Source organism: Panthera leo, chromosome C1, assembly GCF_018350215.1.
Source record: "Panthera leo isolate Ple1 chromosome C1, P.leo_Ple1_pat1.1, whole genome shotgun sequence".
In the NCBI taxonomy this organism is placed as follows: Eukaryota; Metazoa; Chordata; class Mammalia; order Carnivora; family Felidae; genus Panthera; species Panthera leo.
The window spans coordinates 64,167,075-64,179,796 of record NC_056686.1 but is presented as its reverse complement, the minus strand read 5'-3'; the positions used below and the strand labels follow the sequence as shown (position 1 = coordinate 64,179,796).

At 34.3% G+C, this 12,722-nt stretch overlaps 1 protein-coding gene across 1 annotated transcript in view; it reads left to right on the top strand.

Moving 5' to 3' along the window:
- PIGK (phosphatidylinositol glycan anchor biosynthesis class K) overlaps nucleotides 1-12,722 on the top strand; it is a 124,284-nt gene that overhangs the window by 26,826 nt on the left and 84,736 nt on the right. Inside the window, exon 4 of the mRNA XM_042952260.1 lies at nucleotides 11,932-12,067. Within this exon, the coding sequence (XP_042808194.1) occupies nucleotides 11,932-12,067 (136 nt within the window). The remainder of the gene's footprint in view (nucleotides 1-11,931; nucleotides 12,068-12,722) is intronic.

Genomic DNA, 12,722 nt, shown 5'->3' with positions numbered 1-12,722 from the left:
CATATTCACACCACATGTTCTGGGGATTAGGACATGGATATCTTTTGGAGCTGTCATTTAAGCCTACTATTTTACTGACAAACATGGTTTCCTGTTTTGTGTCCTTCTAACTGAATTTGATGCCAAATGGGGTCATCTTGTGAGTTTAAATGTCTACTGGATCCTATCAAGAAGATACCTAGTGGGTGTGACAGACAGGAGTGTTTGGAATCAGTATTCCAAGATAAGGAATCATGCAACCCAAGAGGAGTTTGACAAGGGAATAGCCCACAGTGTTAAATATAGAAATGTCATAGAAGAGATACACTCAATTTCTTAGAAATCAGATGAGTTGAATTATGATTATAATAGTTTGAAGAAATAATGGGAAGCAAAGAAGTAGAAAAAGTAGCTGGAGGATGTGATTGAGAATGAAATAGAAAGCATAGACTGAGGGGATCTAGAACTGAGACAGAGTTTTGATTTTGAGACCGACAGAATTTATGTAGGTTAGGGGAAGATGCCCAAAGAAAGGAAAAGTAAAAATGGGAAGAGAGGGAATAAAATTAATTTGGGGGTTCTTAGGTATCTGCATTGACTCTTCCATTTATTACACTGATTCTTTCTAAAGTAGGTTGAAAAATTGGGGGGAACCAATAAAAAGCCTGATGCATTTGAGGTCATGTGACTTAGGATGGGTGCTAGGCTGGTCTGAGAAATAAGAAGGAAGACAACTGGTGAGGAGTGGGGCAGAATACACACTAATTTTAGTGACTTCTTCCCTTCTTTTCTCCTTCTTCCCTCTTTCCCTTTTCCAACCAGTAAGTATGTGTTGAGAGCCTATGGTGGTTAGAATACACTTGCCAATTTGTATAATGTAAACTAAAGTGGGGATACAGGGAAGAGTAAAGGGCAGCAGAGTAAACTATACTCTCTAAGATAAAACATAAGTGTTTGGGTGGTGGCAGTGAGAGTGACCTCAAAATAAGTCCAAACTTGACATGTCACCATGGAAAGTGATGGTAATAGTATTTCTAAGACAGTTCTGAGGATTGGAGAATTGATAAAAAACAATGTAATTCTCTGTCATGTCATATCTGACTCTTTCAGGTTGCTAAAAGGCTAAGTGAAACTAACATTTGTGAGCATAATTGGATTTCTTTGGAGAAAAGATATATTTCACAGAGTTTTATGTTAATGGTTTCCAAGAATTTGATCTGAGCGTAAGTGGGAGGTTACTCAATTCAGCAAAAGGTATCCTGACATTAAATCCTTATGCCCACCCATTAACTTTTATTTAGCATAATATCCATGCCCAAGGCTTCCAAGCTTGAAATTCAGATGTGTTATTTCAGAAAGTAAAACCCATATTAATCAGAACTTAATTTACCTGAAATGTCAGTTTTTCTCCACCACACAACAAGCAAAGGACAATCAAATAAGACCTTATTAGGGAGTTTGTTCTAACAAATATATCTTAGATTTTATTCTAGGCAAATAAAATCTAACTTAATTTCCTGCATTTTATTGAATTCTGTTTATGTTGCTGTATTTAATAAAATAGATATTCAAATGTTAGCCTTCATATGCAAATAAAGATTTTTGTTTAGTAGATTGTTCTTATTCAGAAAAGTAGTTTAAATGTCTTTTTTTTTTTCATTTCATTATTTATTTAGATGTTTAGCTCTCACACTAGGTTTTAACAAGCTGGTGAACACTGGCAAATTATTTCTCCCATGAAACTATAACTACACATTACAAGACAGTATAAATATATGGTTGAACTGACATTACTACACATAGCTGTTTGATCAATTATGTGATAAATTATCAAGCATCTAAATACCGAGTTACACAGCTCTAAAGGCATATAAAAATCAAATGTCTGCTCAGTTCACTAGCAGAAACCCACTTCTTTTTTTTTTTTTTTTGCAAGGGAGGTTGGGAAAAGAAGGGAAAAAGGCATACTTCAAACAAAAATATAACTGGTAAACAGCATCCAGTAGATATGGAAAAATAATGATAATTTTATGATTAAGAATTGTAGCTACAATAATAAAACATCTCTGCCTTTAAAAAGTATTTACTAAATTAAAGAACATATTCTGCATATTCTGTATAAGACAAAGACAGTATTATACTAGAAATATTGAATAGCCTTTTCCTGTATCTTTTTTAGGTTTTCCCGTAAAGTTGCACCCAAAAGTGTAAACATTAAATTAACTATAAAACTTTTTTTGCCTGGAGACATTAAAGATATGCTTCTGTGCAATGTATATTTTCAAGATAGAGGTTTTCCATAACAGAACAAAATGAGATCTATAAACAGACATTAATTAATCACTGTACAACTTGGTAAAATAACAAAAATTAATGGTTTCACAAAACTGGTATATACTCATCTGAATGTGTACGATGTAAACATAAAGTGAGAAAACAAATAACCATGTCACCTTTGATTCCAATGTTTGAAATGACTGAAGGAATGAATCACATAAAATTTAGCATGTTCAGAGTTCCTAGATTTTAGTGCTATATGATACTAAAAATATACAAGTGTTATATTGGATATTTTGGTCCCTAATCTGTCTATATTTCTTATGTATTGATAAGATTCTGGCATGGAAGTAGGTTTAAAGAAGACTTACAACTGAGTATTGCATGATTTTAGAAAAGGTCAGCTGGTACAAATGATAAGCACATTTTAACTGTTGAACAGCAAGGATCTTTTCCTGAGTATCTAGATAGGTTGGTTGTAATCCAAACATAGAGGTTCTATGAAGCATGTAACCTGGTAAAACTACTTTTCAGTATTCCTATAAAAGCTTCATTAGACTTATTCACCGCGCCAACTTCTTGGGTGATATGCACAACAAATTAGGTCCTGTCTGAAGTTCCACTTCCAAGACAGTAGGCACTCCAGTTTTATTGGCTACTGATGTCTTTGCAGCACAGACACATTTTATAGTGATACTTCTCTAAATACAAAAGTTGCTTGATGTTAAAAGCTCCGTACTGCTTTTATCTTATGATCTGTACTACATCTTTATCTCCAAGCACACAAGCATTTGAGCTCTTCCATAGCCTGCAACACAGTGAATAGGAGTATAACAACCAGGTTCTTCACAAAACTTGTGTTTTGTAAGACTTAACCAGTTATCATTAATGTGGTTGGATGGCACCCTTCATCAAAAGGTCACTCAAGAACATGGATGCCTTCCTTTTCCATAAGAGCAGTGTCATACATTGCTTCACATACTCTTACTATTGTAGTAATGCCATACTTAAGTTTCTCAAGAAACTTCGTTTAAGGTCTTATTGGTTGCATTATGTATAATAAGAAATATCATGTTCTTGTATGTGTGACCTCCATGAGAGTTGAGCTGTTCATTTGAGCCATGTTAAGTTAGTTTAAAAATATTCATTAGAGTTATGAGCTAATTTTAAAAATTGAATACAGAAGTGATGTACAGAAACTTCAACATCCTCCACTTGAAATTCTCAGTGCTATAAGTATAAAGTTGGGAGTAATGGAAAATGAAATGAACCTCCTAACAAGAAGCAGGAAATCTTCAGTCTAGTCATATTGAGCAAAGGAAAGGAAGTGCACCGAGGCTTACCCCATCTAAGTCAGAACTGGAAGATGCTTTGTGGATCCCAATTCAACACTTCTGTGGCCAGAGTAACTGCTCTTATGTGGCTTCTTGGACTACTAATGAATTTCTACAGTTCTCTTGCCCTCATAAAAGTCATGCCATGCTTGGAAGAAACATCATAAATGTGTGATGATGGAAAAGAATATGCTTACTGATTGAAGATTGTGGCTTAATCACACAGTGGGTACCAAAGTGGCAATGACTGTAGCCTCAGGGCAGGGGGTCTGTGGTGCTCATTTGCAGGGTAGAGCAGGGCAAGTGCAGATAAGGGCACTAGACTGGTATTGAGTTTTGAAAAGAGTTGAAATGAGAACATTCCATTCCCCAGGTGTTTTTAGTCAGATTTTTATTGTAATTTTTAAAAAATGATTTGAGATTAAAAAAGATTTTCCAGTTTTGTTAAAGATGTAAACAGACAAAACCTATAGCTCTGTAATTAAATGATTTGTTTATATAAAATTTTAGAATGTTTGTAATGAAGTTTAAAAGCATACATTTCATTGAACCACAGCAAATGGAAATGCTAAGATGCAGTTCTTATGAGGAAAAGTGGTATCCCTTTAATCTTTGTTGATGCGAGTATAGAAATTACTAAAGGTTCGTCCTCGTCCTCCTCATTGTTGTTGTTGTTGTTGTTGTTATTGTTGTTTGGCTCTGCTCATTCCTTGTGAATGAGTAAAAGCCAGTGTATTCCATTGTGCCAAAGAATGTAGTAATGGATGGAAAATATGTGGACTTTGAAGTAAAATTTCAGCTCCTGTACTTACCAGCCATGTAGCTTTGGGAAGTGTTTTGGCCTCACTGAATTTCCTTATGTTTAGAATGCAGACAATACTAGTCTTCACAGTATTGTGACTTAGTGAGAATGAGGCATCTGAAAGGACTGAAGCCCGGTGCCTATCACAAGGTAAATGCAAGAAATACAGTTGCCACATCCTGTCTCTACCTCATTTCCTCTGGTATATTGTGGCTACATTTTGCATACTAGTAATCATCACTTCTGTGTTAGAACTGGAAGAAATTTTAAAAGTTCCTTACTCAGAATTCTACCTTACACTTTTATTTTTAACTTGCTTGTCTACTAAGATTCTGTGTTCACATTTGTTTTTGGAAGTTCTATCATATTGTTTAATATGTATCTTCAGAATTTGATTTAAATTCAGAAACTCAGTTTTCTCTTTTACTCTCAAGAAATGAAGTACAGTGTTTCATTCTGTCATTTTACCCTGTTTCCATTTTTCTATAACTTCCAATCTTATTTTTCTAGAATCTTATTAAATATGAATCTAAATTTAGTAATTTGGCTAAAATATAGTAAGTGCTTGTACCACATAATACGGAATGGTTATATCAAATTCATGACAATGAACACCATTTTATTGCTTTAAAAAATCCAAATTGTTAACTTACATTTGTTTGAGATTTATTATCTTCCAGTTGCTCTTTTTATCTGTGATAGTCTCAACTTAAAATTTTTCTTTTTTAATTTTTGTCCTAGTTGATTCTTATGATCAAATTGAAGAGCAGAAGTGGTAGTAGAAAACTCTTCACCAGTGTTTGGTCTCTATAGTTTATCCTTTGCCAAATAGATTTTTGTTTTTTATTTATAATATTGATACCTCAGAAGAAGCATATCCATTTAAAATGATTTAATGTTTAAATTTAATGTTTTATTAAACATTTAAAAAAAATTTAATGTTTTATTTTTGAGAAAGAGCGAGAGCAGGGGAGCAGCAGAGAGAGAGGGAGAGACAGAATCTGAAGCAGTCTCTGAGCTGTATGTAGCACAGACAGAGCCCCATGCAGAGCTTGAACTCATGAACTGTGAGATCATGACCTGAGCCGAAGTGGGATGCTTAGCCGACTGAACCACCCAGCACCTCCATCCAAGTCCTCTTGATGAAAATAATATCCAAACTCTTTTGTTTAATGCCCCAAATTAAGAGGACCTTTTGATTTTCTTGTCATTTGAGAATAGAAGTGTACCAGAGAGGGCATATTGCAGATGTTTGCATGTATTTTTCAGTCAAAATATGCAATTCTGGCATTGTGGTCAAGTACTAGGAGACTGCTTATAGCATTCTAAACATTTTACATATAGACTGCTAAAATCTAATGCTAAGCAAGATTCCAAGATGCTTGTAAAATGGTTGAGTTGGGGAGATCTGACTAAATCAGTACAGATATTACTGGAAAAATAACAACAGTAATTTTTCTGTTAAACATGAGAATATGTGAAAGATTGCACATGCTGATTGATTCCCATTATGATGGACTATATGTGGTATATCAAGATTTAAAATTTTTTATCCTATGTATTTTGACAAAAATAGTTTATGCTTGATCAGTGGCATTCATTAATGCACCATTATATTGGCTATTTCTGTGAGCCATCCATAATGGTCAAGAGACACAATACCTTGTAATTTGGGTAATATAATGTACACATTTGAATTCTAAGCCTTGAGGATAGTGTGCTTGAGTAAGTCAGTAAACTAGTTCGTGGGAAGTTGAGCAGTGGAAAACTGGAAGAAAGATGAAAAACTTGCCTATGCAAGACCAACTTTAACAGGAAAGGGGAAAGAAGTGGGTGAGGCATCTCTGCTGCTTGCCCCCTCCCCCCATTATAGGAAGAGTGGTTAATATTGGGGAACGTTTGGAAGCACAGATGAAGCAGTGAAGACTTAAGTATAGGCTGCCAGAGCAGACAGTTGAGAGATTTGAAAATGTCAGGCTTGGTGGCTGTAAAGGTGAGGGAAGGGCCAGCAGCAGGATGTAATCCCAGCGCCTTTCTGTAGAAAAGAGTTAGCGGCTTTGGGGAATTGATTGGAGACTGTGTAGAATGTTAGCCTCTGTACCTCTTTGAAGTTCTGTTCTCTGATTTTTGCATTTAAGTGGGCACTTAAAATTTTTAGTTATACTTTACTACATTTAAAGGAGAAATTATATGCCTTAGTGCTATTCTTCAATTTGAAAGTTTGCTAAGGTCTCTGGATGGTTCCGTTTAGAATTTCAAGAGCCTTATTTTGTATCAGTTATGTGCTATAAATATTGAACAGCAATGAGTTCATGCATTTACCTTAATCACCTGAGATGATTAAATTATCAATCTAAAACAAAACATATCATTACATCCTTCCAGATCCTAGTTCATGTAATTTAAGGGTAATGCAGCATTGTTAAAAGCAAATAAATGTTCATGTCAAACAAACTGGGTGGGATCTGAGCTCCACTATTTACTAGCTGTGTGACTTAACTTTTGTGTACCTCAGTTCATAACCTGTAAAATAGGGATGAGAAAATACATATCTTGGAAATAATGTATGAGATAATGCTTGTAATGTGCTTGTTTTATTAGTGCAATGGTTGAGATATACCGAGTGCTCAATCAATGTTAGTTATTATATTATACTAAACTACATGTGACTTTAAATATATAAGCCTATAACTAGCTGGCTCTACCTTCATGTGACGTGTCTGCTACTGTTGATTTCCCATCTCTGCAGTGCAGTTTTTGAGTTTTATTTCTAATAACATAAAATACTTGGCATCCTGTAGTCCAGTAATGCCAGTTGTTTGACATTTGGCAAGTTGAAAGTAATTCAGAAAATCCTAATGGTCCAGCACCTGTGGCTAGCACATTTGCTATGATTAGTTTCATAGTGCATGGGTGATGAGATTTATTAACTTGGAGATTCCTCCAGACATGGAAGAGAGAGGGAGAAAAGCCTAAAAGTAAATTACTCTGGCATCAAGCTAATTATTACATAACAAAATTTGTTGAATTGGCTCGGTCCAACTGTCATTAGATTGCTGCAGAAGCAATAATATAGAATATACTGAATAATTTATATCAGGGGGAAAAAAAGCAACACCTATGACCAGAAATCTAGAGTTAAGAGAGCATCAAAGATCCATGTGATTCTCAGATCTCCTGCTGTCTTAATTTCAGCTACTATTCTACATTGGGATGTTGATATTACTGAAGATAAGCCTGGTGATCCTAGCTCTGGTAGCTAAAGATGCTTTCAGATAGAAGTATCTGATTAGTTAGCATGACTATAACATAGCAGTTTTTTTTTTTTTTAATTTTTTTTTAACGTTTATTTATTTTTGAGACAGAGCATGAACGGGGGAGGGTCACAGAGAGAGGGAGACACAGAATCTGAAACAGGCTCCAGGCTCTGAGCTGTCAGCACAGAGCCCGACGCGGGGCTCGAACCCATGGATCGTGAGATCATGACCTGAGCCGAAGTCGGACGCTTAACCGACCGAGCCACCCAGGCGCCCCTAGCATAGCAGTTTTAAGTGAACATTTAAAAAACATTTTTACCAATACAGTAATTTATTTAATTTAATTCAGTGAAAAATTTTTATTAAGGTAATACCAGTCTATTGTAAATGAAGAGTTATGCTTTTTGAAATGTCACACTATAATGATATAGGGCAATGAAGGATTATTCATCTATTTAATTTTTTTTTTAACCAATTGGTTCCTGGTTCCTGATTGGGCCAAGGAAGAACTTTGGGGAGGTGAATAAAGAATGGCCCTAGCAGACTTGATGCAGGGTTTACCTGTTTATTCAATGTTTGGCAAACATAATGGAATGTATTTATTTTAGTCCATTTTTCCCCCACATGTTTCTCAAATTGTGTTTCATGCCTTCTTTTTTGAGAAGTTTTAAAATTTCATTTTTATTTTAATTGTCTTTAAAATAGATATAAGCGGGGCGCCTGAGTGGCTCAGTCGGTTAAGCGTCCGACTTCGGCTCAGGTCATGATCTCATGGTTTGTGAGTTCAAGCCCCGCGTCAGGCTGTGGGCTGACAGCTCGGAGCCTGGAGCCTGTTTCAGACTCTGTGTCTCCCTCTGTCTGCCCCTTCGGCTGTTTGCACTCTGTCTCTTGCACTGTCTCAAAAATAAATAAACATTTAAAAAAAAAATAAAATAAAATAGATATAAGCATGATTAAAGTATTCTTTTAAATCAGCTACTAAGGAGTGGTAAGGAAAGAAAATATTAGTAGTTTTTTTTTTAATCTATAAAAGGAAAGAAGTTATGCTTCACTAATATTTATTATATATACTTAAAGTAGCAAATATGTATGATGTACAAATTAGTAGGTATATATGGGTGTGCCCTCCTATTTTTTTAACTAACAGGAATGCATGATTTAAAATATGTGGAAACTCTTATATAAATAACTGACACACTGTTTGGATTCAAAGCCAGTTTGAACTTATACAATTTCAGTGCTCACTTTTTCTTTAGTTTTGTGTTGAGAGAAGGCCATATTGCCATATGTTTTATTGTGTGATGTAGGTTTTGCAGGGCCTTGAATAGAGTGAGAGTTGAGTCATCACACATGGTCGTATAGGATTGCCAGACTGTAAGAATATCTTATTCTTGTATCGATTGGATATATTTGAGGGATTTTGTCTCAGTTTTAATAGGATACAAAGCAGATTGCTGTTGTTATATGAATATAGTAGTATATCTTTAGTGTAGATTTATTTTCTTTGGTTTTGATTCCAGCAGTGATTGATCTGATACCCCCTCAGTGAAGACTTAAAAAAACTGCTGTGATACTAACCTGATATTCAAGTGACAAAGACACTTTAAGGAGTCAGCAAGTTAGATAACTGCTGTTTGGAGAATGTTTATTGGCAAAGTCTTAAATATAAGATCGGATTATCCTGAACAGTCAAGTAACATACCAGGAATTTATGAATCACATTTTGTACAGCATACTTTTGTGAACATTTTCTGTATTACTGAGTTACATTGTAGTGTAGGTATCAAAATACAGAAAAAAGAAAAGAAATATAGGACCAGACCTCTGATGTTATCTCTTTTTCCTGTGAAATACAATAGCAGACATTCAGTTTTAGCAAAATAACATCATCCTTCAAATGGAGTTAATGTTTTTAGAGTATTATTAGTTTGGTAGTTTTTTTAAAATATGATTTATAATTTTGTATTTGTTCATAGTTTTATAAGAACTATAAGCCTAAGCAGTTTGCTTTCACTTCTATATTTTAGTGTTATTATACAAATAATTTAACCTTGGACCAAGTGAGAATTTTTTTTCTTCAGAAAAGCGTTCTGAACCTTTCTTAAGTTTTAGAAATAGTGAATTAGAATATGTGGTGTGACTTCTACATCTTTGAAATACAGTCTGTTTCCAGTCCTGTTTTTTTTTTTCATTGATTATCCACAAATAAAATGATTTTTTAAATGACATTGATTATGTTAACTGAAGGTTATGATGCTGTTATATTGAGGCTCAGAATTGTCTGTAGGAAAAATGTTGATTGAATTTATCATTTTAAGCTGAAATTACTACTTTTTGACATTGACATTTATAGATATTTAATAATCATTTCATTTCATAGAGCGAAATTAACCATAAGTCAAATGGCCTAAAGTTGTACTCCTATATTGAGATTTGGAAGTCAGTTCAGTCTTATTTAATGATGGCTTATAACAAAAAAGATGATTGATAATAACTTAATGTAAGTTTGTCATCTTAAATTATGAAAAAAGAAAAGATCTATTTTTCCATTTTAAGAGGAGTAACTTTCACAATTCTGTGAGCATGAATCAGTAACAGCTGAAGATCTGATCTTTGAATGCGGCAGGGTTGGAACCCTTTCAAAATAGAAATCTAGCCAATTTTCAAGAAAAATCACAATGTTTCAGTTTTGAACTTTAATGTATTTGGAACATATGCAGCAGAACACTTTCTTCTTGCTGTCTCCTGCCAAACTGATTATGTATGCCACATTTAATTTTTCCCTTATGTTTGGGAAGCTCAGTATATGGTAGAATAAAGAATTGCCTGATTCATGTTCACCACTTTTAATGGTAAGATCAAGATGAGAAGTATTTAAGATAAATTTTATAATCTTCTCTCAAAGAAAATATATGCAAAAATGAAAATGTTTCATTCACTCAGCAGATATTTATTGAATACTTACTATATGCCAGGCTCTTTTACTATGATTGGGTGTGAGAGATACAGTTGTGAACAGGACAGATAAAGCCCCTGTCCTCAGAGAGCTTATATTCCACTAGAGGTGATGGGGGGAGATGATGAGGATTTCAAATTCATAAATGACCTATAGAAAATAAACACCTAATAAGAATGGGGTAGCTTAGCTGAGATTGGAATGATAGGAAGATCTGGGAGAAGTCTAAATGTAGTTCGTCAGTAAGTAGCCCCTAAAGTGGGAAGGGCCTGGTGTATTCCTGGAACAGAAAGGCCAGGGTGGAAGGAGCATAGTGAATGTGGATGCTAGGAGCTGCAGTTAGAGAGGTATGCAGAAGCCACATTAAGAAAGCCTTTAGACCATGAAAGGAATTTCAGCTTTCCTCTAATTATAATGAGTCTTTAGAGGATTTTAAATGGGAAAATTTAATGGTTTGATTTACTTAGTTTAATGATTTGACTTATTTAAGAAAGATCAGTCTGGTAGTTATAAGGAGAATGACTTGTAAGATTAGGGCAAAACTGGAAGCAGGAAGCCAGATAGCGAACTATTTCAGTATCTAGTTAAGAGATGGTGTCTGGTATTATGGAGATGGAGTGGAGCCAGTGAACAATGATTGGCCTGGGGGTGTGTTCTGTGGCACACTGATCGCACTTGCATGTTTCCATTCTTAAGCATTTAAGATTCTGAAAGTTAAATTTTTGGAGTATCGTAGCTTAATGTGGACTCTATAAGTCTTAAGAATGTCAAATATTTCTAAAATTTTATTTTACTTTTTTTTAATGTTTATTTATTTTTGAGAGAAAACGAGAGAGCAAGCAGGGGAAGGGCAGAGAGAGGGAGACAGAAAATCCAAGCAGGTGCTATGCTGTTAGAGCAGAGCCCAATGCGGGGCTTGAACCCACGGACCATGAGATCATGACCTGAGCTGAAGTCAGACGCCTAACCAACTGAGCCACCCAGGTGCCCCAAATATTACTAAAATTTTTAAAAATATTTGGGGAGGATAGTGTAGCTCTTTCAGCTTCCCTTTGCTCTATGGCATAAAACTTAAGTTAGTAATTTCAGGTTCTGTGGATAAGTTCATGCCAGATTGTTCTAAATTCCCTTCTTTAAAGTTTATACTACATAAGGATATGAAAACAATTAAAAATTTCTTTTAAAAAATGTACTCAATAATTATTTTTGTTATTTTTAATGAAAAGAATGAACATAATTGCCTCATGATATAAATAAAATGTATCTGCTTTTAACTTTTTGGTTTTATTTAAGTAGCATATTTCCTGGAATTTTTTTTTTTCCTAGTCACATTGTTCTGATGCTTGCAGACGATATGGCATGCAACCCTAGAAATCCCAAACCAGCTACAGTGTTTAGTCACAAGAATATGGAACTAAATGTGTATGGAGATGATGTGGAAGTAGATTATAGAAGTTATGAGGTAACGTTGTTTAATTTAGCAACATTTTTGAAATGTAGATATCATTACTTTGAAGCTTTAAAATAGCGATAGAATAAAATAGTCTTTTTCTTTAAACTTTGTATATAACTGTCACTGAAGCATTGATATAATTCTGTCTCTGCAGTTCATAGGAGTAAAACTAATACAGTATGAACATTTCATATATATATCTGGGATAGGACAACTTTATCTTAGCTTTTATGTTACAGTATTTTAGTGAGTTTTCATGTATCAACTTTTTTTTTTTTACAGTAAATGTATTGTTCATGTTTCATATTTGACCTAAAATATCAAGCTTTGTATTTTTAGTAAACACATTAATTGTGGAAAAATTAAAATGATTAACAAAAAACTCACCCATATTTCCACTAGAGGTAATCACTTTTAATATGCTTCCAGTGTTTTATCCATAGATGATTAAAAATCAAAATGTAAATTTGAAAGATGACATTATACTATAATTTTTTCCCTTTGAAACTTCATTTTAAATTTAATAGGTAGTGAATATGTTTAAGATTTGAAGTCTGCTTTGATGAAGTCTTCCTCACTAATCCTTCCCCTTTTACCAAGCCTACCAAAAGTAAGACACAATTTTTGGTGTCTCCAGACCTGTTTGAAGCAATTTTAAAATATC